Source organism: Siphateles boraxobius, unplaced genomic scaffold (assembly GCF_051911475.1).
Source record: "Siphateles boraxobius isolate OS27281-9 unplaced genomic scaffold, OSU_SipBor_1 68, whole genome shotgun sequence".
NCBI lineage: Eukaryota > Metazoa > Chordata > Actinopteri > Cypriniformes > Leuciscidae > Siphateles > Siphateles boraxobius.
This window is the reverse complement of record NW_027509195.1, coordinates 10566636-10592500: the sequence shown is the minus strand read 5'-3', so window position 1 is coordinate 10592500 and position 25865 is coordinate 10566636. Positions and strand designations below refer to the sequence as shown.

At 38.2% G+C, this 25865-nt stretch overlaps 1 protein-coding gene across 1 annotated transcript; it reads left to right on the top strand.

Annotated features, from left to right (window-relative positions):
• Positions 1 to 146: 146 nt before the first annotated feature.
• On the top strand, positions 147 to 25038 carry smg5 (SMG5 nonsense mediated mRNA decay factor). Its single transcript, XM_077214699.1, has 22 exons — positions 147 to 551; positions 1839 to 1937; positions 2159 to 2282; positions 2394 to 2550; positions 3182 to 3271; positions 3347 to 3436; positions 3612 to 3690; positions 3906 to 4031; positions 7642 to 7710; positions 7814 to 8025; positions 8681 to 8818; positions 9093 to 9938; positions 11895 to 12064; positions 12177 to 12252; positions 12352 to 12527; positions 13805 to 13963; positions 16134 to 16193; positions 16328 to 16487; positions 21134 to 21224; positions 21389 to 21463; positions 21581 to 21719; positions 23932 to 25038. Exons 1-22 carry the CDS (start codon positions 487 to 489, stop codon positions 24013 to 24015), a joined length of 3285 nt encoding a protein of 1094 aa, XP_077070814.1. The 5' UTR covers positions 147 to 486; the 3' UTR covers positions 24016 to 25038.
• Positions 25039 to 25865: the final 827 nt, after the last annotated feature.

Here is a 25865-nt window from a genome sequence, read left to right as displayed (position 1 = left end):
ACAGTTTGAAGAAAATCCCTGTTATTATAATTTTACAGTATAAACAATAACTGTACTATAGTAGTTTGGCAGAAATTCTGGCTATCATAATACATGTGCGAATTCTAATGGTATTCGAGCGCTACTTGCAACTATCGCGATACTTGCAGCGGTCGCTGAACTGGTGAGCGGTGGGAGGGGGGGAAAATGGCCGCTCGCGAAGCGACACACGAAATGATGAGCAACAACAACACAAACACAACCCTTTCAAAATGTGACAGCTGACCCGAACCGACACCAGCACACACACCGGTTTCCGAACGGATGGGTATCGCGGCCGGTGACGGGGGAGGTCAGGAACGACAGCGTTTGTGTTTAAGTTGTAATTTGAGGGAAATAGGTGAGTTAGCTAGCCTGCTAACGTTAGCCGCGCGCTAAACTAGAGCTGAACGAACCAGAACAAGATCCACGAAAACAGATCCCAACAGCCGCACTATCACTGCTAGGATGAGCGGACCGGGTCAGGACAGCGAGCCAGAGGCCAAAGTGCTTCATATTAAACGGCTGTACAGGTAAGAGCGTTGACAGCAGGCCGGTATTTTCAGGAAATCTCTGTAATTCTTTATGTATTTGATGTTTGTTGGGCTCAGAAGTGTTTGAAAATATATTGATAATGCTAAAATGCTAAATGAGACACTTGACACTTGAATACAGAGGCCGTATAGTCATTCTCAGCCCATGCATTATGTCTCATCTGGAAATCTTAGGCTATATTATTTGGCATGTGTAGCATGAAATTATAGCTATTAAATATAAATTTACTTTATGATTTATGTCCACGGATGCTCTTTTTATTTCCTATAAAATAACAGATATGGATAATTAAAATGATAGGCCTGAACTTTATGAGAATTGAATGTAGAATATTTAAAGCATGGCACTATGCAATGATTGTTAACCCTGTAAAGCCCTTTTTTAAATGGAAAAGTTTATTGTAGGTTTTTAAAAAATCATTTATAACAGACTACTTATACAAATGCATGTAAAATCTGTCTTGTCACTTTATATCTCCCAATAAAACCTCTTAGAAAGATAATGTTTAAATGCTTAGTTTTAAACATTCCTCAAAAGCCTGATGTATCATAGTTGATACATACATTTTAACAAAACATTTTCTAAAACTTTTCTTTATAAAATAAAATGCTGTATGGATAATCAAGTAAACCTAAGTTGCTTCGGTTCAGTAAATATTCATCTTGAAATATTACTAACAATTACAACGGGTTTTGATCATGTTGATAATTTAGAGGCCTTAGAAATGCATGTATAATATTTGATACAGTAGGCTTTTTATGGTTAGGAGCAGCTAAAATTAATATTTAAGCTCTAGACCAAATGCCTGTGGTTACACCTTAACCATTAAAAAAATTAATCAAAATCATAGCTCTGATGCTAAGTTACATTCACAATATGATTAGTGGAAGAAAACTGGACTTAGATTATATGTTTTACATCAGGTTTTTATCTGATACATTTTATTGTCAAAAAGATTGTTTGAAAAGCAACAGGTGTTTTTTTTTAAATATACATTTTATCTTTATTAAGTAAACAATTTAGCTTTTTAATTTGCTATAATGCATATTAGTAAAAGAAAAAACACGTGGAAAATTATGCCATAAAATGCAAACCATTGCTGATTTGTTTGAATTTCAGCCTCATAGATTTAACTCAAACATAAATCAATAATTGTGATTTTTTTTAAATTATTATTATTGTGAAAGTGTTGAATGGGATTTATTATATTGTGAGTTTGTGGTGTATATAACAGTGTTCATCATTTCTTATCTGTTTTCATGAAGGGCTGTGGTGGAAACGGTGCACAAGTTGGATATTATAATCAGCGGCAAGTCGTCGTATAGGGAGGTCTTCAAACCTGAGAATATCAGCTTGAGGAACAAGTAAGCACAAGTTTACTCTCTCTGCAACCCAACCAGACACAGTACTGTAGGATCAGTCAGATTATGTTGTGTTTACATGGAAGGGAGAGCTTTTATTACTTGTCACCTGGTTAGGATGCAGTTAAATTAGCTCTTAATAACTCATCAACATTCCCATATACTTACTTTACAGGGCTTCTTAATTTTTTTGTTTGTTATATATATATATTTTTGTTAACCAGATTGCGGGAACTTTGTGTAAAGCTGATGTTCCTGCATCCTGTGGACTATGGACGCAAGGCAGAAGAGCTGCTATGGAGGAAAGTCTACTATGAGGTCATTCAGGTCATCAAGACCAATAAGAAGGTACTGTCACGTTACACTGCTGCACACGTCTCATTATTTAAAAGTTTTTTGTTTGTTAGTTTTTTTGCTGTTGTATTGGCCATCAGACTGAAATCCTGACTGTGTTTGCAGCATATTCACAGCCGCAGTGCTCTGGAGTGTGCCTACAGGACTCATCTGATCGCAGGGGTGGGCTTCTTTCAACACCTGCTGCTCTATATCCAGTCACACTATCAGCTGGAGTTACAGGACTGCATCGACTGGACACACGTCACCGACCCACTCATTGGTGAGACATGTTCAGACGCATATTAAAGGCAGCGTTCTCACAGTCATGGAAAATTGGGAATATCAAGGAATTTCAAATGTATAATAAGTCTTAAATATTTCTAATATATATATAATATATATGGAAATTGAAAATTCCCCAAAATGAAAATTCTGTCATAATTTACTCACCCTCATGTTGTTCCAAACCTGTATGAATTTCTTTGTTCTGTTGAACAGAAATGAAGATATTTTTGAAGAATGTGGGAAACTGAACAGTTCTGGGGCACCATTGATTTCCATAGTATTTTTTTTCTTCTATGAAAGTCAATGGTGCCCCAAAGCGGCCTGGTTACAAAACTTTCTTCAAAATATCTTCTGGTGTTCAGGGGAGCAAAGAAATGTATACAGGTTTGGAACAATTTGAGGGTGAGTAAATGATGACAGAATTTTCATTTTTGGGTGAACTATCCCTTTAAGAATGATGAAAAAAATATTATTTAGTCGTCACACTTGAAGTCATGGAAAAGTTAATTGGTCAAAAAGTTTGGGAATACTGTGTAGCAAAATCTATTTTATCTCACATTATAGCCTGTCATACTACCCAGTGTAATTGTTTGCTGAATGAACCTTTCTGTGCTCAATGGCCACAGGTCGTAAGAAACCAGTCTCAGCCACCCCTAAAGAGATGGAGTGGGCACAGATGGCTTGTCACAGATGCCTTGTGTACTTGGGAGATCTTGGTAAGTGTGTTCTCACTTGATATTTAGCCTCTGTCTTTCAGTGCGATCTCATGTTCACGTTTGATGTTTATGAAGCGCGGTACCAAAACGAACTGGCGGGAGTGGAAGCAGAGCAGCTGGCGGAGCGCTTTTATCACCAGGCCCTCTCTGTCGCACCTCACGCCGGTGAGCGAGTCCTCTCGACAACACATTTTCCTGGCACAGGAGAGCATACTTTTTATGATTTTCTCTGTTAAACAGTGAATTTTAATTCACATTTAATGGTATTCATTGTTATTGTTTCATTTTATTTGAATTTCACTTTATTGCATTGGGGAAATGCAATTGTTGTCTTTTACAGGCATGCCGTTTAATCAGTTGGGTACGCTTGCTGGAAGTAAATTTTATAATGTGGAGGCTACTTACTACTACTTGCGCTGGTAAGGCTTCTGAGAACAGAATCATGTTAATGCATATAAAGTAAAACATAACATTAAATAAATATAGCAGCAACAGCACAGTAATAATAAAGAGGGATGTGAAGGACTGTTACATCCCTTTTTTTCCCTTTTAAATTGTAGTTTAATATGATTAGCGTTCCAAGCATCTGATAACCCTGCATGAACATGACAAACTGGTTTTTCCCGTTGAACAGTATTCAGTCAGAGACACCCTTCGATGGCGCTTATGGGAATTTAAAGCGTCTGTTTGACAAGGCAGCCAAGATGTTCCACCAGGTGAAGAAACAAGAGATGAAGAAACTTTCACCATCACGCCAGAGGTGTGTTCCCTCTCTTTTATATACATATAAAAGACAGGTTGAAGGAATGTTTCCTGAAAATGTGTCCATTGTGTTCAGTGTGTTCCTGTAATATAAATCAGTGGTTCTCAAACATTTTGACTTGCCTCCCATTGTTCAACACAATATTCAAAGGCCCCTCATATATGCTATAATATTTATACCGGTATTTCTGCTGTAATTTTGACACAGCTGCTTGTTTTCAAACTTTTTTCTATTACCAGAAACTGGGAGTGTCAATATAGTAAATAAATTGACTACAATAATTTTTTTTTTGTAGTCAAGAACTGAGGCGAAAATTAATTTAAAGTTTATTAAGGATCTTACCAAAAATGGTGTGTAAAGTATAAAACTAGCATGTTTAAGACTGAAATAATAAACAAAACAAAGTCTGTTAGTGATTTAATCCAAATGAATTGCTGATTATTTATTAAGATATTAAGAAAGTTTGGTTAGGCTCTCTGTTTGAGAACCGTGGAGCATGCACCGAATGCATTAAATAGTAATTGGTAAATAAATGAATAAATTAAGATTGGAAGTTTCTGCAAAACACCTCTGATACATATCTAGAGGCCAGAATAGAGACTTGGGGGTGAAATCCGTAAACAACCACTTAACAATGCTCTATAAAGCTCTCAGCAATGACCTGTGGCCTGCTGCATGAAGCTAGCTGAACAAACTCTGAGTTTCAGGGTAGGTTTAGAGTTGACTAAACCATACAAATCCATCCTGGTTCAGCGGGTCTAGAACGCTCAATATAAACATTCTCTGTCAACTCAGCTTTGATCCAGAGTTTGTGATTAACCTGAAAGTGTGACACGTACAGCCAATCACATGGAACATGGGGAGTGCCCATTTAATTCACTTCTCGCAAGAGAGCCGTGCAATTCACTCCTCTGCTTTACATGAATAAACACTGGTGCTGCAGTAAAAATATGAAAAATGTCTGACTATATCAGTGCAAGTGAATCAACTGAATTTTAAATAATAATTAAATAGGTTCACAAAGAGCTCAAAAGAAAACAATTTAGCTTAGTAATTTTAAAAGCTATATAATTATATTAAAGCTTTTATTTATACGTATGCATTTATATTAATTGAATTATAAAGTTTAATATTAATTGTCAATTCATATAATAATTATTTTACTATAATAATTATAAATAATTATAATTCATATAGTATAACATATTAGTATTTATCAGTGGCAAAAGTGGCAATTTTGTCAATTTTTTAACTATAAACGGATTTAATTTTAAGTAGGGGTGGCACGATCCACTTTTTTTGCCTCCGATACCGATTCCGATACCTGGGACTCATTATTGGCCGATACCGATCCGATCCAATACTAAAATAATAATTAAAAAAACAGTGCCAAATTACCTAATAAACTGTATCTGTATGCCTCACTGTGGGGAAGAGACTGTGATTATTCTTTTGTTAAAGGCATCAAAGCTTGACTTAAACATTATTTTCCTTACTTTGTAAAACAATACAGACAAAATATATACTGTATAATTAAAATACATTTATTTTAAAATTTTAAGCGCAACTTTTTAATGAATCAGCAATATATGATGCATAGATTGGACAGAACAACTAAGGCTATCAATAAACTGGCATTGTGCAAAAGTATTGTAATATGAAAGGCTCCAATTCAGAGCGGCACGAAACACTTATGCGCATCCCGTGCGCAGAATGATGCGCTCGAAGCAACATGGAGTCACGGCGCGCAGCGCGTCACATTGAAAAGTTCAAAGCACAAAAGTAAGAAATACATATTTCTTTATTTATTCATTAGTTTGAGCCTTTTAACAGTTTTAAATTTCAGTTAATGTGCGTGTGAAGAGCAATTATATCGCTCTCTACTCCAGTGTTGTGATCACTGAGGAGTTGTGTTGTGATCTAACAGACACCCGGTTGAAAGTAACATGTGAAACTCCAGCACGTTAAAGTCCTTTATGCAAACCATAGACCTTTATCTACATATCTACAGTATAATAATAGGAACATTGACTCATCTTGTAGAGAGTTTAATCGTGTTGACTGTTTTACCCGAGCGCGACGCGCTGTTTGAGTGCTGAGAATGACTGACAGCCGCAGTGGAGGGAAGCACTTAGGTGAAGATTAATTTAACGATTTAAATCTGTACCTCACATTAAACTATATGTAATGGCTTCAGAAATCTTGGAATACAGTACACGAAAACATTATAGTGCTTTATAATGTTTTTGTGCCTTTTGTGTTGTATAACAATAACATACGTAGGCTATACAATATCGTATCGGATTTGGATGGTCTCGTCTGGCGATACCCGATCCGGCAAATATTGCTAGTCTCGGAGCAATACCGATACTGAGTATCGGATCGGCGCAACCCTAATTTTAAGCAAGAGATACGGGGGGGTGGCTTTAATGCATCAGATATATGTCACTGTTCTCACAGCTGATCGGTCCAGTTTTGGCTTGTGGTCTTTAACCCTCCGGAGCACGTTAGCTGTGTAGCACAAGTTACCATGGCAATGAACATCGCTAAAACCAATTCACCTTCTTTTGAGTTTCCTTAAACAAATCTCAAGCTTACCTGGGGTGCGTTTCCCATACCACGGTGTGACTCGCTGCTGAACTACCTTAGTACGATGCATCGGTGAAGAAATCAACTAGCTTGTCACCACTGTTTCCCGAAACCATATTGTCGCAAATTTGTCTTTCGACCACGTTGGTTAATGATGTCATGCAGGTGGTGGAGTAATAACTTATTTTAATGAATCCGTTTGAGATCTAAATAATGCAAATTTTTTGCTATAAATTACGGACACGGCATCTGAGGACTAATTAAAATTGTTCTCAGTTATTTTGCTTTATTTCCAGATTGAATCATAGGCTCGTTCTTGCGTACTAGAGCATGTACGCACATGCGCACTTTTCAAAAATGACGCTATAAATCTCTTGACAAACTAAAAGACATTAATGGCATTGGTATATATCCGAAATAGAAGATATAGATTGTACTGGGGTGGTGATGGCGCAGTGGTAAGACATGCCTTTGGTGAGGTGACCCGGGTACGAATCCACTGTGAGACACCAATGTGTCCATGAGCAAGACACTTAACCCCTAGTTGCTCCAGAGGCGTGCGACCTCTGACATATAGCAATTGTAAGTCGCTTTGGATAAAAGCGTCAGCTAAATGAATAAATGTAAATGTATTGACTGATAAAATAAAATAAAATTGAATCTGATTCTGATTCTGATAGTTTGCTTATTTTGCTCAAGATAAGGATGTATTAAGTCCACATGTCATGCAAACAAGAAACTATGCTTCTAACCACAGCTCGAGCAGTGATGCTGTTTGCGACTGTTCGTTGGAACTATGGTTTCGGGAAACACCGATTTGTTGAACTTTGCTGATAACAATGGAACTTGCTACCATAAGTTGGCTAACGATTCTTTCGGGAAACGCACTCCTGGGTAGCAACTGAAAGCGGCTTCATGCAACCGACCTCTGGAAACTGCAAAATGTTGTACGTAGCCTCATGGTGGAGACTAGTATTGACAAGCAGCAGTCACATTAATTTGGTTATTCTTTCTTCAGGTCAAAAGACATCAAAAGACTTCTGGTGAGCTTCATGTATTTGCAGAGCCTGTTACAGCCCAAGAACAGGTGAGAGCATCAACCCGTTTAATGATATAAAATCCCTATTCTTCCCCTAAAAGGTACAAGATTGAATTTGAGCATCATGACTAATAACCTGTCACCTCCTCAGTCTGATGGAGACGGAGCTGACGTCACTGTGCCAGTCCGTGCTGGAAGACTTTAACCTGGTGCTGTTCTACCTGCCCCTTCCTGCTCACGGCAGCCAGTCAGCCAGCGAGGAGGAGGAAGAGCACGACTCGCTCTGTTCTGTGCTTCCTGACAGCCTCATATTCAAGATGGTGGTGACTTGCCTTATGGTGGTGCACAGCCTGAAGAGAGGGGGTAAGTAGGGACTGAAAGGATTGATCATGATGTTCGACATCTGCTGCTCATTTTACGCCATGTCATTTTGTCATTAATTATGTCGCATTGCATTCAATAAGCAGACAGATACTGCTTCACCATCCTAAAAATAGTGTTGGCTTCAAACTATTTATTTTTATTTAGTGAAATGGCAGATGTGTGTTGCCTCAGGCCTGTTTTTATACATCATGCAAAAAGCACAATTTCCTGGTATTACTGCAACTTTAAACAGATACAACATTGTAGAAAGCGATAAAATCTTTTTGTCCAAACCAATCACCAATCACTTTTTTCCTGTTGTCAACTGTCATTTACTGCATATTTATATTTTTACATAGGTGTTATTCATATACTTTTATAATATTTGTTAATATTTTGAGTTCGATTTTAGTTTTTATATTTTCAGCTTAATATAATATATTACATTTCAGGTTTCTTTGGTGATGAAAAATGATCAGGGAACTGTAGAATTGTGATTTCCATCCATTGAAAAGTCAGGATATATATAAAAAAAAACCCTCTGTTGATTTAATGGCTGTTAGGGCACCGTTGGAAGCATTCCAACCACAGTTGTTATTTTAATTTTCTCGCAAATGAAGTACAAACTCATCTGTCAACTGTAATTCAATTCTAGCTTCAAAGCAGTACAGCGCCTCCATCGCCTTCACATTGGCTCTGTTCTCCCATTTGGTCAATCATGTCAACATTCGACTGCAAGCTGAACTGGAGGAGGGAGAGAGTGACGTCCCACCCCTGCGCACTGATAATACTGGTACGGGTACTTCTTTGCTTCTATGAGCTTTTGTCTTTCTGATTGTAAGGTACTTTTGAGTACTTTCGTAATCTGCCAGAAGAAAATATGCTGTGCTGCCTTAGATTTTAGTGAGAAGTAGGTATCTTTATTTGTAATAAAGCACTTACGATGCCTTAAATGCTGTCTAGTTAGGCAGCTCTCTAGGATTTGGAAAAGCGTTTGTCTTTGTTTCCTGTTATGTGATTGTTCAAACTTCAAACTAACCTTCCCAATGTGATGCATTTGTTCGTAGATGACGCTGATGCCAGAGATCACAGTGGTGCTGCTCTCTCAGAGGAGAAGACCCTGCAGAACGGTTCCCTGGAAGAGGAGGATGATGAAGAGGAGGACAAGGAGAATGAGGAAGATGTGACTAAGGGGAACGGAAGTACAGTGGGGATGAAGAAAAGCCTGGAGAAGAAGCGATCAGCTGAGGAGAAGCAAAAACAGAAGCGGAAGTTCTCACGGCTCTCCATGCTTCGCCGCAGACGCTGCGCTCACAAGGAGGACGAGAGCGACCTTAGCGAGGGATTTGAGAGTGACGAAGAAGAGGACGAGGAAGGCGGCGGTCCTGTTGATGGTCTGGGAGCCACTAGGGTCCAGATAAACTCTTTAGGAAGGGAAGGGCGGAAGGGACCACTGGCAGAGGATGGCAGCTTCGAAAGTGGTTCAGAGGAGGAGGAGGGCGGCACTGCTTTTGATGTCGAGACGGATTCCGACATGAACAGTCAGGAATCTCGTTCGGACCTTGAAGACATGGAAGATGCAGAGAATGCGCCACAACAACAGCAACAAGAGGAACACGAGCAGCCGCAACCATCTAGAGAGGACAACTCGACCCCTCCAGTAACAAACGGCCCTCTAGTGCCGAATGATGCCAGCATCAGCAGTAACCTGCAGGCCATGTCCTCTCAGCTCTTCCAGGCAAAACGCTGCTTCCGGCTCGCCCCCACCTTTAGCAATGTTCTGCTCCGCCCTGCGGCTGCCACTAACCCCACCCCAGACTCAAACCCCGCCCCAATACAAGAAGCCACACCTCCTACTGGAGAAACACCAAAGCACATGAGTCCAGAGATTGCTAATGGAACCAACGACAAAGGTATATTGCATACAGAGAAGTCATTTTAGTTTTCTGCAATTAATTTAACTGAGTCTATACATGCTTTTTATATACATTACATTTTTGAGCTTGGTAAGAAGTCTCTTATTCTTACCAAAACTGCATTTATTTGATTAAAGATACAGTAAAAACGTTAATATTGTGAAATATTATTACAATTTAAAATAACTTTTCTATTTTAAGTGTCGTATTATCCTTCAGAAATCATTCTAATATGCTGATTTGGTGCTTAAGATTTTTTTTTTATTAAGAAAAAGTTACACTGTCTAATATTTTTATGAAAACGATCAGGATATTTTGATGAATAGAAAGTTCAAAAGAACAGCATTTTTCTTTTTAAATAAATCTTTTCTAATATTATGAAACTATTTACTTTAAAAAGTCTTACTGACACCAAACATTTGAATAGTAGTAGTAGTAGTTTTTAAGAAATTTGAAGTTTTAAGCTCTGATGTTACACTTCATTTACATATAACCAAAGTCTTTCAGGTCCTATAAGTCTACAGGCTTTCATAGACAACCTAGGAAGTCAGGAAAGTCTTGTTTTTTAAAGTTTTGTTAAAAGCTGTTCACACATTGGCCCTCATTTATCATTCTTGCGTAGAAACGGGCGTATATGTTGGCGTTAGATTATGCTTACACTCCTCTCACCGCCTGATTTATGAAGCTGTGCGTACCTTTGAAATCCAGGTGTACGCAATACCTGCCCTTGATAAATGCCGCGGCTGAAAAAGATCGTCATTAGAATAACACGCCCCTATATATTCAAGTATCCGCTTCCCCCACACCCTCATTTTACGCCATGGACACACGGAAGACGGCAAAGAGGAGACACTTCTCTGGAGATCGAGACCATCACCATCATGAAAAATTATTATTAAATCAAACAACAATATTGTTGATGATAAATTCAAAGTTAATTGTATTTTTTTTTCAAAACACTATAAATCCATCCATTTTTTGTCTAAAAAAACAACAACAAAAACAAGAAGAAGAGAACATGCAACATATAATCAGGGACTCATACTTTAAATTAATATTTATATTCATATTTGTTAAAAAATAATAATGTTATTTCTTCCCCATCTATGTTGATTATGAAAAGTGAACATAGGCTAAGATAGGATGCGCAATATATCAGGAGACATGCTCAGACATGATTTTGCCCACTTAATTAAGTTTTGTTTTGTAGAAAGCCTTTCTTTAAAGTGAATTTCGTTTTGTATAAATTGTATCTTAATTTTAATATTTTTTTCATCAACCAATTGCCTGGATTTAATAAATAAGAAGCAAATAGCAGACAATATAATCATGAGACATGACATGGAGGCGCGGGTGCGGTCCCTTGCATTGCACGTGAACTGGAGCGCATCTCATCACAAATTAACTGAAACTCAGTATATGCCTCACAGACATGAGAAATATATCTATAAAGAAAGCTTGAAATGTCTTTAAATGAAACAATTATAAACGAAAATAAATATGTTAGTCTCTCTATAGGCGTGTTCACTACGGAGATGGTGATCATCAATTTCATCTTGGCAGACACAACAATAGTTTATTAATAGAAATAAAATACAAATTCATTTTTAAAAATGGCGTTTATCGCGTTTTGGAAAAGAGCTCCTCATATCTTTTAGTTTGTCAGTGCGTTTTGTGGTGTTAGGAATTGTTTTTCTGCGCATTTCCGCACTAACTCAAAATGTGCGTACATGTACACCACCTTCTGACCTGGCGTAGGATTTGAGCGTGCCGTCACCGTGGTTTTGGGTGTACGCCAGGTGTACGCTGGAAATTTGGTGTACGCACTTTTGATAAATGAGGGCCTTTGTCAGTAAAAAAGTAATCAATGCATAAAGCCCCTTTAACACTATAATGTTACCCTGTCTTTTAAGCACTGTTATTCTCTAAGATTATTTGATTTGCTGTTTGCAGATCCTGACTCTGATTCTGAGGGCAGTGTTCACAGCAACCAGTCGCTTCCAAGTGAGAAAACACTTTCTGAGCGACTGGAGATTCTGACCAATCAGGGTCTCATCCAGGTGGTGAAGGTCTTTTTGGATTGGCTGAGGACGAACACTGATATCATCCTCATGTGCGCTCAGGTACATCTGAGAATTCTGCATTTTTCTTGAGAAAACCGCACAGTCGTTTTTTTGTTAGTGTTGTTGCTTCGCTACACTTTTGTATACATGTTGGTCTTTGGTCTCAAAACAGAGTTCTCAGAGCTTGTGGAACAGACTTTCAGTGCTGCTTAATCTACTTCCTGAGGGCAGCAAGATATTAGAAACTGGTGAGAGAAGTCGTTATTATTATTATTATTTTTTGAATGAAGTAAAAATATCCTTTAATTTCCCTCATAACGCAATATTTTTCACTCGTTCTGTTGCAGATTTAGGTCTGAATAAGGATGTAACAGAGCTCCTGAGTGAGTGTGAGCAGCCTGGTTTGGTCCAGACACTGCTGTTGCCCGAGGATCTGGCCCTCCGCCACCTTCCTGCCCTCAGCGTAGCCCATCGACGCCTGGACTTCACTAGCCAGAGACCCCCACTTACCCCTCTGGATGAGGTAACATCACAATTACCTCCTTATGTGTCATTTGGAATTGATTTTTACAATTTGTTTGTGTCATCAATAAAAATTGTGGCATTCTCCATATATTCAGATCATATATTTCATTTAGGATTTTAATTTTTCCTTGTGTTCATTTGGCGAAACCGTGGAAAACTACCAGGTTACTGATTAAAGAATACTAGATTTTTATCCTTTATTTTACTTTAAAACATTTGAATCTTAAAGAAGCCTAGTACTTAATAATAAATTGTAAAAATAAATGCAGCCTTGATGAGCATAAAAGACTTATTTAGCAAACATATTACTGAACCCAAACTTTTGAAATGAAGTCTATATGTAAAAAAAAATATATATATACAGTATATTATCATCAAATGTTATGCTCATCGACCCGGCATTTAAATATATAGATCTTTATATAAATATATATCTGCATAAAAAACAAACAGTAATATTGTAAAATTTATAATATTACATAATTCATAATATCATAATTTAAAATAATGGTTTTCTCTCTCTCTCTCTCTCTCTCTCTCTCTCTCTCTCTCTCTAAAATATATATATATATATATATATATATAAAGTATAATTTATTTATTTGATTCAAAGCTGAATTTTCATCAACCATTACTCCTGTCTTCAGTGTCACATGATTTAATATCAATGTTGGAAACAGTTGTGCTGCCTATTTGTTTAATATATTTTTTTTAAACCTGTGATCTACAAAAGAGCTACATTTATTCAAAATAGAAATATTTTATCTACTTAACACATTTGTAAACAAAAGTATTAATTTCTTTCAGTAAAAGAAAATAATTTATGACCCCAAACTTTTGAACGATAGTGTATATTGTTATAAAAGATTTCTATTTTAAATAAATGCCGTTCTTCAAAGAATCATGAAAAAAGTATCATCAGTTATAAATAAAATATTTAGCAACACAACTGTTTTCAACATTGATAATAAATGTAATGATTCCAAATGTTTTAGTAGTACTTTTGAAAGCACCAAATACTTATCTAAATTGGGATGAATTATTCAGTGCTTTCAAAAGTACTATTAAAAACTGTTGGAATCATCACATTTCTTAGGATTTTCACTCATCCCTACTTGAGTGTAATAATGTATTGTTCAGGGAAAATCAAGTAGCTGGTTCAAGCTAATTAGTGTGCAGAGGATTTCATTAAATTGCATAAGTGCAATTAACATTCATTGTCTTTTGCTTTCTCTCATGTTCTTCCTGATGTCTTGTTTTCTCTGTGCTGTCCAGTGTGTGGTGCGCGTGTGCTGCATTCGCAGCTTTGGTCACTTCCTCACAAGTCTCCAAGGCAACGTGTTACACTTCAACCCAGAGGTGGGCATCTTCACCAGCATCAGCCAATCAGAGCAGGAGAATCTGATTCAGCAGGCCAAGGCCCAGTTCCGCATGGTAAAAGACATGATATTTAATTGTAATGGAAGAAATAAAAAGCCAAAGTATTAGTTTAGCAATAATAGCTTTGCTTCAATTTGCACTAGAAACTATTTTCTCTTAAAACAGTAAAGCAGCTGATTTCTTTTGTGTATTCGGTGCATTGGCTCGTTTGGTAATTTCAGTAGCTGTAGCATTTAAATACATGCCAACATAGTCATGGAAAGTGCCTCTAAATGATAGGGTCTACACAGACATGTCTCCGGTAAAGAAAACAAGGCTTTTTCATAAAACCTCACCACATTTGTGAGCTTTTGCTTGAGAGCCTTATGTTGCCAAGCAACCATGCAGCCCTTACGGGTAGAACAAATGATGCTTGAAGTGCCACCTTGCTGTGCCGGTGAAGAGGCGGCCCTTTCTGGTACAATTTCATTAAAACCTTCAGGGTCTGCGAATGAAAAGCATGTCATAGACTGCAAGGTATTCATGGAATAAGGCTGTAGTCAACAGCGCAGGTCTCTCATAAGACGCCACCAAATCATGACCACTGCAGTCACCGTGAACACTCTGGCTCTGCTGTTTACCCAGCTCAGAGTTTGAGAGTCCTGAATTATTTTAAGAAGACTTCTGTTGGTTTCTTTATTTGTAAGCTTTAATGCATATTATATTCATATAATATTATATTCATACAAAACATAAACATAAAAACAGAACCTGACATTCGTATGTATTTACAGTACACAAGCCGCGGTTCAGCTGAACGTCACAAACGCCACAAGTTTAAAAACAATGTTTGTAAACTAATCCATCTCTGCATTTTTGATCGTAAGAACAACAAACAATGTGTTACTCTACACTGCACAAATCTCTCCATTTGAACAGTCAGCAAATAATACTTTAACAAATTATAAAACATACAGGCTCTGATTCAGTAGTGCCAGATTACTCTAACAAATTTAGAATTGCCTTATTTTTTAGAAAATAGCCTTAGTGCACAGCCGGCCTTGTACTCTGGTTCAGGACACTGTAAATTGCGCTTCGAACACATGAACATTTGGCTTGGACTGTCCTGGAACAGTGTTGTAAATAAATCTTAACCACTGATTCCTAATTGCCTCCGATATGGAAGGCCAAATAAAGTGCTGCTTTTGGTTTCATGAAGAAACACACAGCATCTCCACAACATGGTGGCGACAACACTACTGACCACTGAAGTCACGCCTTCTTTCTTTGCGTATGCATTTGGGTGGCATTATGCAAATATTTCCACAGAGTGTTATAGGTGTGCGAGGGAGAATTTGATCTAGGTGTTTTAGCTAGGTCTGAATCTGCCTTCTCTTTTAAATAGAATAAATCTTTTTATAGGAGACTTTGAGCTTTGTAACTTGGCAGATCTTATACAAGCACCAACAGCTACATAACGCACTAAAGAAAAAGGAAAATCTGTAAACGCATCATATGACCCCTTTAAGGCAATTCAATGCATGTGTCGTGCATACTATAAAACCTGTCAATCAACATTAATCAATCAACCACCCTTAGGCTGAATATCATAAACAAGTGCTAAGACCCAGATTCTCCCCTACCTAAATTTATGGTCACGGGCCGCTACTGATCACGAGCTTAATTCCCCCAATCAGAACTTTCCTTTTAAAAGGATACATTTTCTGCCAGGTGTTTTACTTAATCTTTGCAATTCACACTACGTGTCAGATAGTCTTAGTTACGGCAGGAGCCGGAACATGACTAAACTTCATTGGCACAATAAGGGCATGTTATGCAAATAAATTTAATCTCCTCAGCCATCTTAAAATTGTATTCCTTGTATTTTCCCTCTCTCTTACAATATTACCTTAGAGTTGAAATGTGTGAAACCGCAGGGTGCTCTTTTTGTATTTTACTTCCCAGAATTGTAAGGTTACATTTATCTGTGGTTTAAACATTAATCTCTTTAAGTGCACTTTAAGGTTATAACATTTTTTTTTTTTAAAGAAACCTGCACAAATCACCAATTTTTTTTCTCTCTCTTTACTGTATACTGCTCTTGCGTGTTTTTTTCTCTTCCTCTTTAAGGGCAAAAATATATTTAGCTGCTTATTCACACCTTGTGTTTACTAAGGGTAAAATTATGAGTAATGTTTCGAGGTTACACAGAGGTGATATTACCCTTGCCTCATCTCATCCACAGGCGGAGGAGGAAGCTCGCAGAAACCGGCTCATGAGAGATATGGCCCAGCTGCGCCTACAGGTCAGACCAGCTGTTGGGTTTATTTTTAACTTTCATTAATGCACGTCGTCTTCACAGCATTTATCCAAATGGACTCAATTAATTGGAACAGTAATGAACCATTCCCTTCTCTCTCTCTCTCTCTCTCTCTGCAGTTGGAGGTCTCTCAGCTGGAGGGCAGTCTGCAGCAGCCCAAAGCCCAGTCCTCCATGTCTCCTTATCTGGTGCCAGATACCGCTGTTCTCTGCCAGCACCTGGGGCTGCTCAGACAGCTGGCTGCCAGCGGCTGCTTCATCATCATCATCCCTCGCACAGGTCAGTCAAAGAGTCTCTCCCCATCTCCAAATGAGAGTTTCCAGATGTGGGAAATCTGGACATTTCAGGAGAGCCTGGAAATGTCATGGAAATTAATTAAATCAAACTACTCTTCTAACTAAAACTATTAAAAATCATTATCAGTCATTTAAATAAAGCTCAAATAAAATAATGCAGTTTAGTCCGACTCAGAGCTGATAATGTAACGTTAAAGCTTATTCTAATTGTTTGAAAAAGCACATGGCTCCATAGTGCTATCACTTTACAATGTCGCGGTGACCGTCAGTGCCTCACCCGTCAAAGTTTAATAAGATAGATGACATCGAAGTTAGCTACATTGAAAACAGATTGTTGCTCATATGCTTCATCCAGCTCCCAATCGGGTGAAGTTTGGGGGGTTTTATCCTCAAAATGAAAAAAGTGTGTCACGATACTGTGGTAGGAGCGAATACTCAAATGCAGGTTAGGGTCTCATTTCTTTATTGAATAATAAAATAAAACAAACACAACAAAAACTATCCCGAGGGGGAAAAATAGAACCAAACAGACTTGACTGGACTGGAAGCATGGAAAACATGAAGGGAAGCACAAGTCAACGATTTGGCAACATACAAAGACATACCATGACTAACAATGACAATCCAGCACAGGACAGCAAACACAAGGAGAAGAAATAGGGAAGCAGCAAGGCAGGTAACAAGGGAGAGCAGGTGGGAAAAACTAACCAATAAACAAATAACGAGATGGGTTGGGCTACACAATAGCACATGGCACAGGGAAACATGCAGGAGGCCATGTGCTTGCACCAAACAGACAAAACACACCTAAACAGAAGGGCACATGGTTGCGCTCACAACAAGACAAGACACAAGCAGTGTCAGAGCTCTGTCACCAAACCAAGAATAAACAGACCAAAGTGACAGAACCCTGACACAGTGCACATATAACTTTTATGGGGCATATTTTTAACTTGAAAATATGAAAATGTTGGCATTGTTTACTCACCCTCGTGTTGTTCCAAACCTGTATGAGTTTCTCTTCTGTTGAACAAAAAAGAAGATATTTTGAAGAATGTTGGTAACCACACAGTTGATAGTAGCCATTGACTTCCATAGTATATATTTTTTTCCTACTATGGAAGTCAATTGCTACCGTTAACTTTCTGGTTACCAACTTTCTTCAAAATATCTTCTTTTGTGTTCAACAGAAGAAAGAAAGAAAAAGATTTGGAACAACTTGAGGGTGAGTAAATGACCATTTTCGTTTTTGGGTGAATCACCCCTTTAAATGATACAAGCCATGCATATTTTCTCTTTTCAGTTTTTGGCATTAAATCCAAGGCACATGGCGCCGTATACTCAGATATACATCTGAAAAAATGGGGTCGTCTTATATTCTTTGTCTAAACGTTTACATGTCAATAATACAATAGGGAGCGCCAAATATGAGTAAAACTAGTGTTTACCCCAGAACTGATAAATGCAGCGGAGTCATCAAACAACTCTCATTGAACAGCCAAGAAATATGGTGTGTCTAGAGTGTAATGTTAGAAGATGGCGAACCCAAAAAGACAGTCTTAAAAATGCTAACAAAAAGAAAAACGAAATGAGGGGCTGCCCATAACCGGAGCCGTCATCCAGTTGAAGGCACTGGAAATCGCCAAAGAGCTGAACACGCGCACCAGCAAGGACCTCATTACTTATTTCGGCTACATCCTTGAAGCCTGCTTTAATGCAGCGTAATGGATTAGCGCTTGTTCTCCAACACTTTTCATATCCCCTGGATCAGATGATTTACCAGTATTTACGATAGGCCTACTTTAAATACAAAAATTTAAAGTTTAAATATGAAAAAATTATTTTCAAATAAAGCATTTTCTTTAAAAGACCAGATTTGGTCTTCAAAAAGGTACATATTGAAAAAAAAAGGGGGGGGGGGGGGGTCGTCTTATGTTCAGGGTCGTCTTGTATTCGGAACAATACGCTACTTTCCAGAAATCTCTTCAGATTATTGATTTTGTTGTGGCAGCCAACAATAGCACAGCTTAACCCTGCGCTCATTTTAATTTTTAGTAATGTTCAAAAAGTTTCTGTTTAATTAAGTCGCTCTTTTTTTACCGTTTTAATAATGGTTTCCTATGGAGAGCGGACCAGGACAGCATACAAGCGGAAGTTAAAATCCATCGTTCACTCAGGAAAAAGGATGATATTTTAAATATTTGATGAAAAACTAGAAATTATTTTCTAATTAGAAAAATGATGAAACGATGTTGCTTTTAGAACTAACTAAAATAAGTTTGAAGTAGTAAAAATACTGCACAAAAATCTGAAATAAGAAAATAAATGAAAGCTATATACATGATTTCCATTACACAAGAGTAGATGTTAAAACTTCATGCTGATTTGTACTCGGCTTTCGCCAAGATAAGCACCAACTAAGACTTAGCTTTACAGTAACCTATGCTTCTCCATCCATTTACGCTTCTTTCCATCTGGTGACGTGAATCTCCTTCTGTCTGGTGTTAATAGTGTATTTGCGCGTCGGCACACACAACGGCTGCAACCACAGTGCGGTCCCCCCATAACAACCCTCTGGATTGAGCGGAGTAGGGAACATCTCTAGGGTCTTCAAGTGGGCACCTTCCGTCCTCAGTGTTTCGTCGACTAGCCCACGACACCTCAAGAGGGCTCGACAGTGACTCTGGCGTCCCAGAGTAAACCCCCCTCCGTCCCCCACTCAACTCAGCCCAGCTTACTGACCTCTACTTCCCTCTTGCTGCTGAGACCTAACCACAATCTCTCCACAACCCAACCATACGCGCCAACCCGTTTGACTAAGGCTGTCGAGCCCCACTGGTGCGTTAATATGCAGTTTCAGTGCCAACGGTTCCGTATGGCATACCACCTACCGCAAAACACAATATCTGCCCAACCACCCGTCATTCACGCAATATACAGAGGAACGTAATGACTGTAAATACTATACAACCTCTACAAATAAACCAACAGTGCTGCTGAGACCTAACCACAATCTCACAATCTCTCCGCAACCCAACCATACGCGCCAACCCGTTTGTCTAAGGCTGTCGAGCCCCACTGGCGCGTTAATATGCAGTTTCAGTGGCAACGGTTCCATATGGCCTACCACCTACCGCAAAACACAATATCTGCCCAACTTCCTGTCATTCACGCAATATACACAGGAACGTAATGACTGTAAATACTATACAACCTATACAAATAAACCAACACCCTTCAAGTTTTCAAGAATTCTACGAAACCGTAGCATGGCGGCCTGTACACAGCCAGCTAGAATCTTTCCGTCTCAACCACAGCCAGTTGCTGCTCCTTTCTGCTGCTTCAGATAAGTTCTTTACTGTGCGACGCAACTCTTGACCACTGAATCCGACGTCTCTGAGGAACCGGGTTGTAGAGTGTGCCACAAAACCTCTACAACCCACTTCCACTGGATAAACCTGGACTCTCCATCCTCGCTGTTCTGCTTCAGTGGCCAGATGAGCATACCGCAGTTTCTTCCTCTCATATGCCTCATCTACCGCATCCTCCCATGGCACTGTTAACTCTATCAGTTGAACAATGCGTGCTGATCCAGACCACAAAACAATATCTGGTTGTAGGTTAGTGGTGGCAATCTTAGGTGGAAAAATAAGCCGTTGATCAAGATCAGCCAGCATCTTCCAGTCCCTAGCAGCTTCCAGTTGTCCTGGGCGAGAATTGGTGTTAGCACCTTTTCTTGGTGGTTGCTCGCCTGGGCGGAGGAATGTTGTCTTCTGCGTGTAACATTAGAACAGGCGGCAACTTATTGGTCATACTACGCTTGCCTTCCAATGCTAAAGCCAAACATTGCAATACTTGGTCATGGCGCCAAGTAAACCGACCTTGGCTAAGAGCCACCTTACATCCTGTCAAAATGTGCCTTAATGTGGCAGGTGATGAACACAAAGGACAAGAGGGATCCTCTCCTACCCAGAGGTTTGAAGTAGTAAAAATACTGCACAAAAATCTGAAATAAGAAAATAAATTAAAGCTATATACAAATAATTACTAAAACTTAAATTACAATGAAAACTAAAAAGAAAATATAAAGCTAATTCATGTTTATTAATAAAAACAGTATAAAAAACAGTATATAAACAGTATATAAACATTATTACTGCAAACAAAATTACTGCACAAACTAGTCTGTAAACCATAGTGAAGCCTGATATGGGAAAAACATTCTTTTGAGTCATTCAAAGCGTTTCATGAAATCATTCTGAATGATTCATTAGCATGTCAGTGTGAATCAAAATGATTTTAAACAATCCTTATTCCGCCTAGAAACGGGAAATTACATATAAAAGGAAATGTATTGGTAAAAAAGAGTGGGAGCCTTTCATCTGAATGGCAGCCCTCTGATTTTGTGCAAATATTTTTAATTGCCTAACAGTTTTTAGACTCGTTTTTTTAAATGACTACACTTTGAATGATTTAAGATGGAAACTTCTCCAGTTTGGCACCTCATATATAATGAAAATTAAAACTTAAATGGGCATTTTGCACAGAAGGTGCTAACCACCAGCAATGATCAATCAATATATGTTTGTGCAAATTGCCTGACTGAGATGAATTTCTGATCTCTTGCAGTGATTGATGGTCTGGATATGCTGAAGAAAGAGAACTCAGGAGCAAGAGATGCCATCCGGTTCCTTGAGACAGAGTTTCGGAAAGGGAACAGGTACATCTTGAGCTCAGCAGACAATTTTGGGATAGTAGCTCTGTTTGTTCCAGACTGCAGACCTATAGAGCATGACGTCTGATTCTAACGCCACCATTAAACAGTCAAAGTCAATTATTTAATGTGTCATGCATGAGCATTTATTCTTTCTTATTATGCAACAGGTACATCCGCTGTCAAAAAGAGTCGGGAAGAAGCTTTGAGAGGGACAAATTAAAACGACAGGACATAGAAGCCTGGTAAGCCCAGTCATCTTCACTTCTTGTTTCAGAGCAAAGTGATTTTAAATTCAGTCGTGAAGCCCTGTAGGGTTTTCTGCAGACAGCATCGCTGTATTGAATTGTTCCTGTTGGCAGGCACCTGTATAAGATGGTGGACAGCTGTCGTCAGCTGACGGGATCTCAGAGCAGTGGAGATGAAGACACCGCTGGCATGGTGACCATTTTGACAGGACACTCATTGGAGGAGCTGACTGAAAGATCAGCTTCCATGAAGGTCAGTTGTGCATTAGAAGACTCCAAATAGGCTTTTATAGTGTGATTGGTTGGCAGTATGACCAAAACTTTATAACAGTATCTGATTGTATTAGAGCTGCACGATTAATCATTTAAAGATCGCAAACTCGATTCCATCTAGGGCTGAAACGATTCCTCGAGTTACTCGATTACAAAAATTCCTCGAGGCAAAAACTCTGCCTCGAAGCCTCGTTAAATTCCTATGACGCGCACTATACCCGCGGCGCAGGGATTTGACTGTTTCACACAGACCGTTTATTCACACGGACCTGTTCAGGAAGCATATATTTTGAATTTAGTTGGCGCGATGGCGGAGAATAAATATGTAAATAAACGGCAGAAATTGTCTAAAGTGTGGGATCATTACACACTTAATTCACTTAATACACTTAACTCGCTGAAACAAGGTAACGTAGTCTAAGCCTATTGATGTTCGCTGATTTTAATCCCATACTGTATTTGTAGCGATGTCGTGATGCGGTTTGACTAGATATGATTTTTAGCTTTGATGACATTTTTAAGTAGTAAACGTAACTATCACGCACAATTGCAAGAGAGTATAGCCAAAAAAAGAACCCCTTCCCACACACACACACACACACACACACACACACACACACGCGCGCGAGTCAGACCAATTGAAGCAATCCATCACATATGCTTAAACTTTTATGTAGCCACGCAACAATAATTACAGCATGCATTCACTGTACACACCGGGACGTGATGGAGGAACAAATATTGTATTGCAGTCTTTGCGAGACCTTGTTTGTATTTCACGTCTGCCAAATAGTTACAGACAACAACAAAAAATTCTCCAGCCTGTTGGTTTTTAATAAAGATTCGGAGTACTCATTTTTCAGTTAAAACGCACGGAACAAAAAGTGCGTCAGCTTTTACTGCGTGTTCAACAACAAGTCACGTTACAGCTCTTTTTCAGCGTTAAACTACCAGAATACACAAATATGCTTAGATGCTTAGAGTGGTTATATTATAACATCTTAAAGGAAAATTCACATATGAGATAGCTTTATGACTTGCATACTATATAACTTATAGTATATAACTTATAACAGCTTTAACTGAAATAGACACAAGTTTAATATAACTATTCTGTTAATAAAACACACACAAAAAAAATATCCGATTAATCGATCGATTAAGTGATAGATTAATCGATTACAAAAAGAATCGATAGCTGCAGCCCTAATTCCAACACCCACATCATCTTATTCCTAAATGACAACAATTCGCCTGTGTCTATTAAACCTTTGACAAGTACGATCACACGAAACATATCAATCTGCTTTGGTGTTGCCACTGAGCCAGAGAGAACAGTTGTCATGTTTATACGTGACCCTGGATCACAAAACTAGTCACAAGTAGCACGGGTATATTTGTGGCAATAGCACCAGTACATTGCATGAGTCAAAATGATCGATTTTTCTTTTATGCCAAAAATCATTAGGATATTAAGTAAAGATTATTTTCCATGAAGAAATTTTGTAAATTTCCTACTGTGAAATATATAAAACATTTATTTTTGTGAGTGGATGCAGCACAATCGCGAACATAAATGGACAATTTTAAAGGCGATTAACAGTCTTTTCAACCACACAGTATCATTATTTCTGTGATACAGTAATTCAAATAACCACAGAAGTACTGGGATAAAAGTTTCTAGTTCAGATATAAACACTGATATCTGTGGTAGCGATCAAAATAGAGCAAATCACCTTTTGAAAGTAACTTGATGCTTCAAATGAAGATTTTATCATTTACATTGTCACACCAGTAGGTGACGACAAGCGACTGTTAAAACATGTATCTGTAGTTGACTCATTCATTCAAGAGATCCATTTAAAATCCTGATTCATCCGGTAATGAAACAAGTCTTTATAAGTGAGTCATTGAATCATTAATTCAAACCATTTTTTTATTTTTTCTAAAAATTTCAAGAATTTTACATGTTGCATTCTTACATGTATCTATTCTCTAATCTCTTAAATAGAAAAGCTAAGCTATTTCGTTGCATCACGTTCCTTAGTTACTCCCCAACACTGTCATGCCAGCCAGACCGAGTAGAATTATTCAGATGTTTCTCTGTAAGAACCGTTGGGGGTTTTGTCGTAGTGTCCGTCTGTATGATGTAATGGTGTGTTTACACAGTTCTTCTATTGATCTGGCTGTAGGTGTCTGTCCAGGCGGTGGCAGCGGCAGGCATGGAGCTGAAGAACGTCACCGAGTTCTACCGGCAGTGGAAAGAGATGGGCTGAGAGACGGCGTGGGACGCAAGGGGTCAGCTTGGCATTCAGCTGATCGCACACTCACTCCCCCTCTCTCTCAATCTCTCACTCTCTCTCTCTCCAACTTTATCTGTATCTGTGTCTCCAGGGGACAAAAAAACTCAAAAGATGGAGGTTTGTAAGGAAGGGAGGGTGCAGGAAGTGTTGGGAGAAAAGAGAAGTCAGATGCACAGGGGCTTTGAAACGTAAAATGCGCATCCTCGACCCCGACACAGGAGGATTAAAAGCTACAGGGTGAAATAACTCCGTTTAAGTGCCCCTGGTGCGCTATAACCAGGCATATCTGCCGATGAAATGAGTGTATATGTTTTGAGAGAGAACAAACATTCATGTGCATATACGTCAAAAACAAACCCATAAATTGAAATGTATAGAACAATGTTTTTGAATGACTTTTAATTTCGTCATTTCGCTACGGTCATGGGGGTTGCACTGCCACGTGGATGTGTGTTTTTGACTGCAGCGGTGAACACCGTCTAGCGTTTACCATTGGTTCCTAGGGTCACGAAGGATTCAGGGTATAGGGTGTACACTTCTTTTTGATGATTTGTTCTTTCTAAAGTGGCTTTCCCCACCTGTTTTTTTTTTTTTTTTTCGTTTTGCGGTGTAACTTTGTGATTTAACGTATTGTGTTATATGTGTCTGCGCAGGAAGTCTGGCAAATGGTTGCTTTTATTTGATTTTATTTTTGTATGTCGTATAGTTGCCTTTATATGCTGTGCTGAACACACAGGAATGAGGTTGGGTGTAGAGATGTTTCTTTCTGTTATGGCATAAAGAAACGGCTCAGAGTTACAAACATCTGATTCTGTGATTACAGATGTGGAAGTGTTTCTGCTCGACTCTAAACATGAGATTACTACTCAGCAAATCTAGTCGCAGCCATTCGCCATCACATTCTCATAGTAATTGTCCCATATTGCACATCGCAAAGGAATCCAGTGTATGTGTGAGGCAGTGCATTAAACAATAAAATATTTCATTTAAATATGCTCTGTTTAGTCCCTGTCATGGTTTTCAAATGCATGTAAATTTGAGTCCAATTTTTAATAAGTCTATAAAAATGTTTTAAATATTGTTACAATTTAAAATAACACATTTCTATTTGAATATATTGTCAAATGTAATTTATTCCAGTGATTCTAAGCTGAATTTTCAGCATCATTAGTCCAGTCTTCTGAGTCACATGATCCTTCAGAAATCATTCCAATTTTCTGCTGAAGAAACTTTTTTTATTAGTAATTTAGCTAAGAGTATTTTGGTGGAAAATTAGAGATTTTTTTGTATTCTTTAATATAATTCTTGAAATATTAATATTTTGTAGCATAATGTCTTAATTAAATTAACTAAATTATCTCACTGATCACAACCATTTGAATAGTTGAATATTAAATATTATGGTAATTATGTTTTGCATTTATTTTATTTGAATTATTTTCTAGCAAATAACATTAACTAAACAACAAAATAAAATGTAAAATAAAAAAAACAGTTAGAATTTGTAATATGTTTGCAGGTTTTATTAAATGAACGCAGTAGGGGATATCTGAGACCAAACGTTCATAATTATTGATACATTTTTCAGCTCCCACTATAGATAGAAATAACAATTTGTGTATCTAATGCTTTAAAAATATAATGGGATGCTGTACAATAAAATCAAGGGATTTCTATATTCATGGCAAGCGGAAAGCATGCTAACCTGTGCCTTCTCTTTCTTACGGAGACTGTCTTTTAGTATCTATTTGGTGTAAGTAGGTCTCCGTTCAATTATTTCCAGCGTCTCATGCCCTCAGCCGCGCTGGGCTCTCTGCCAAAGT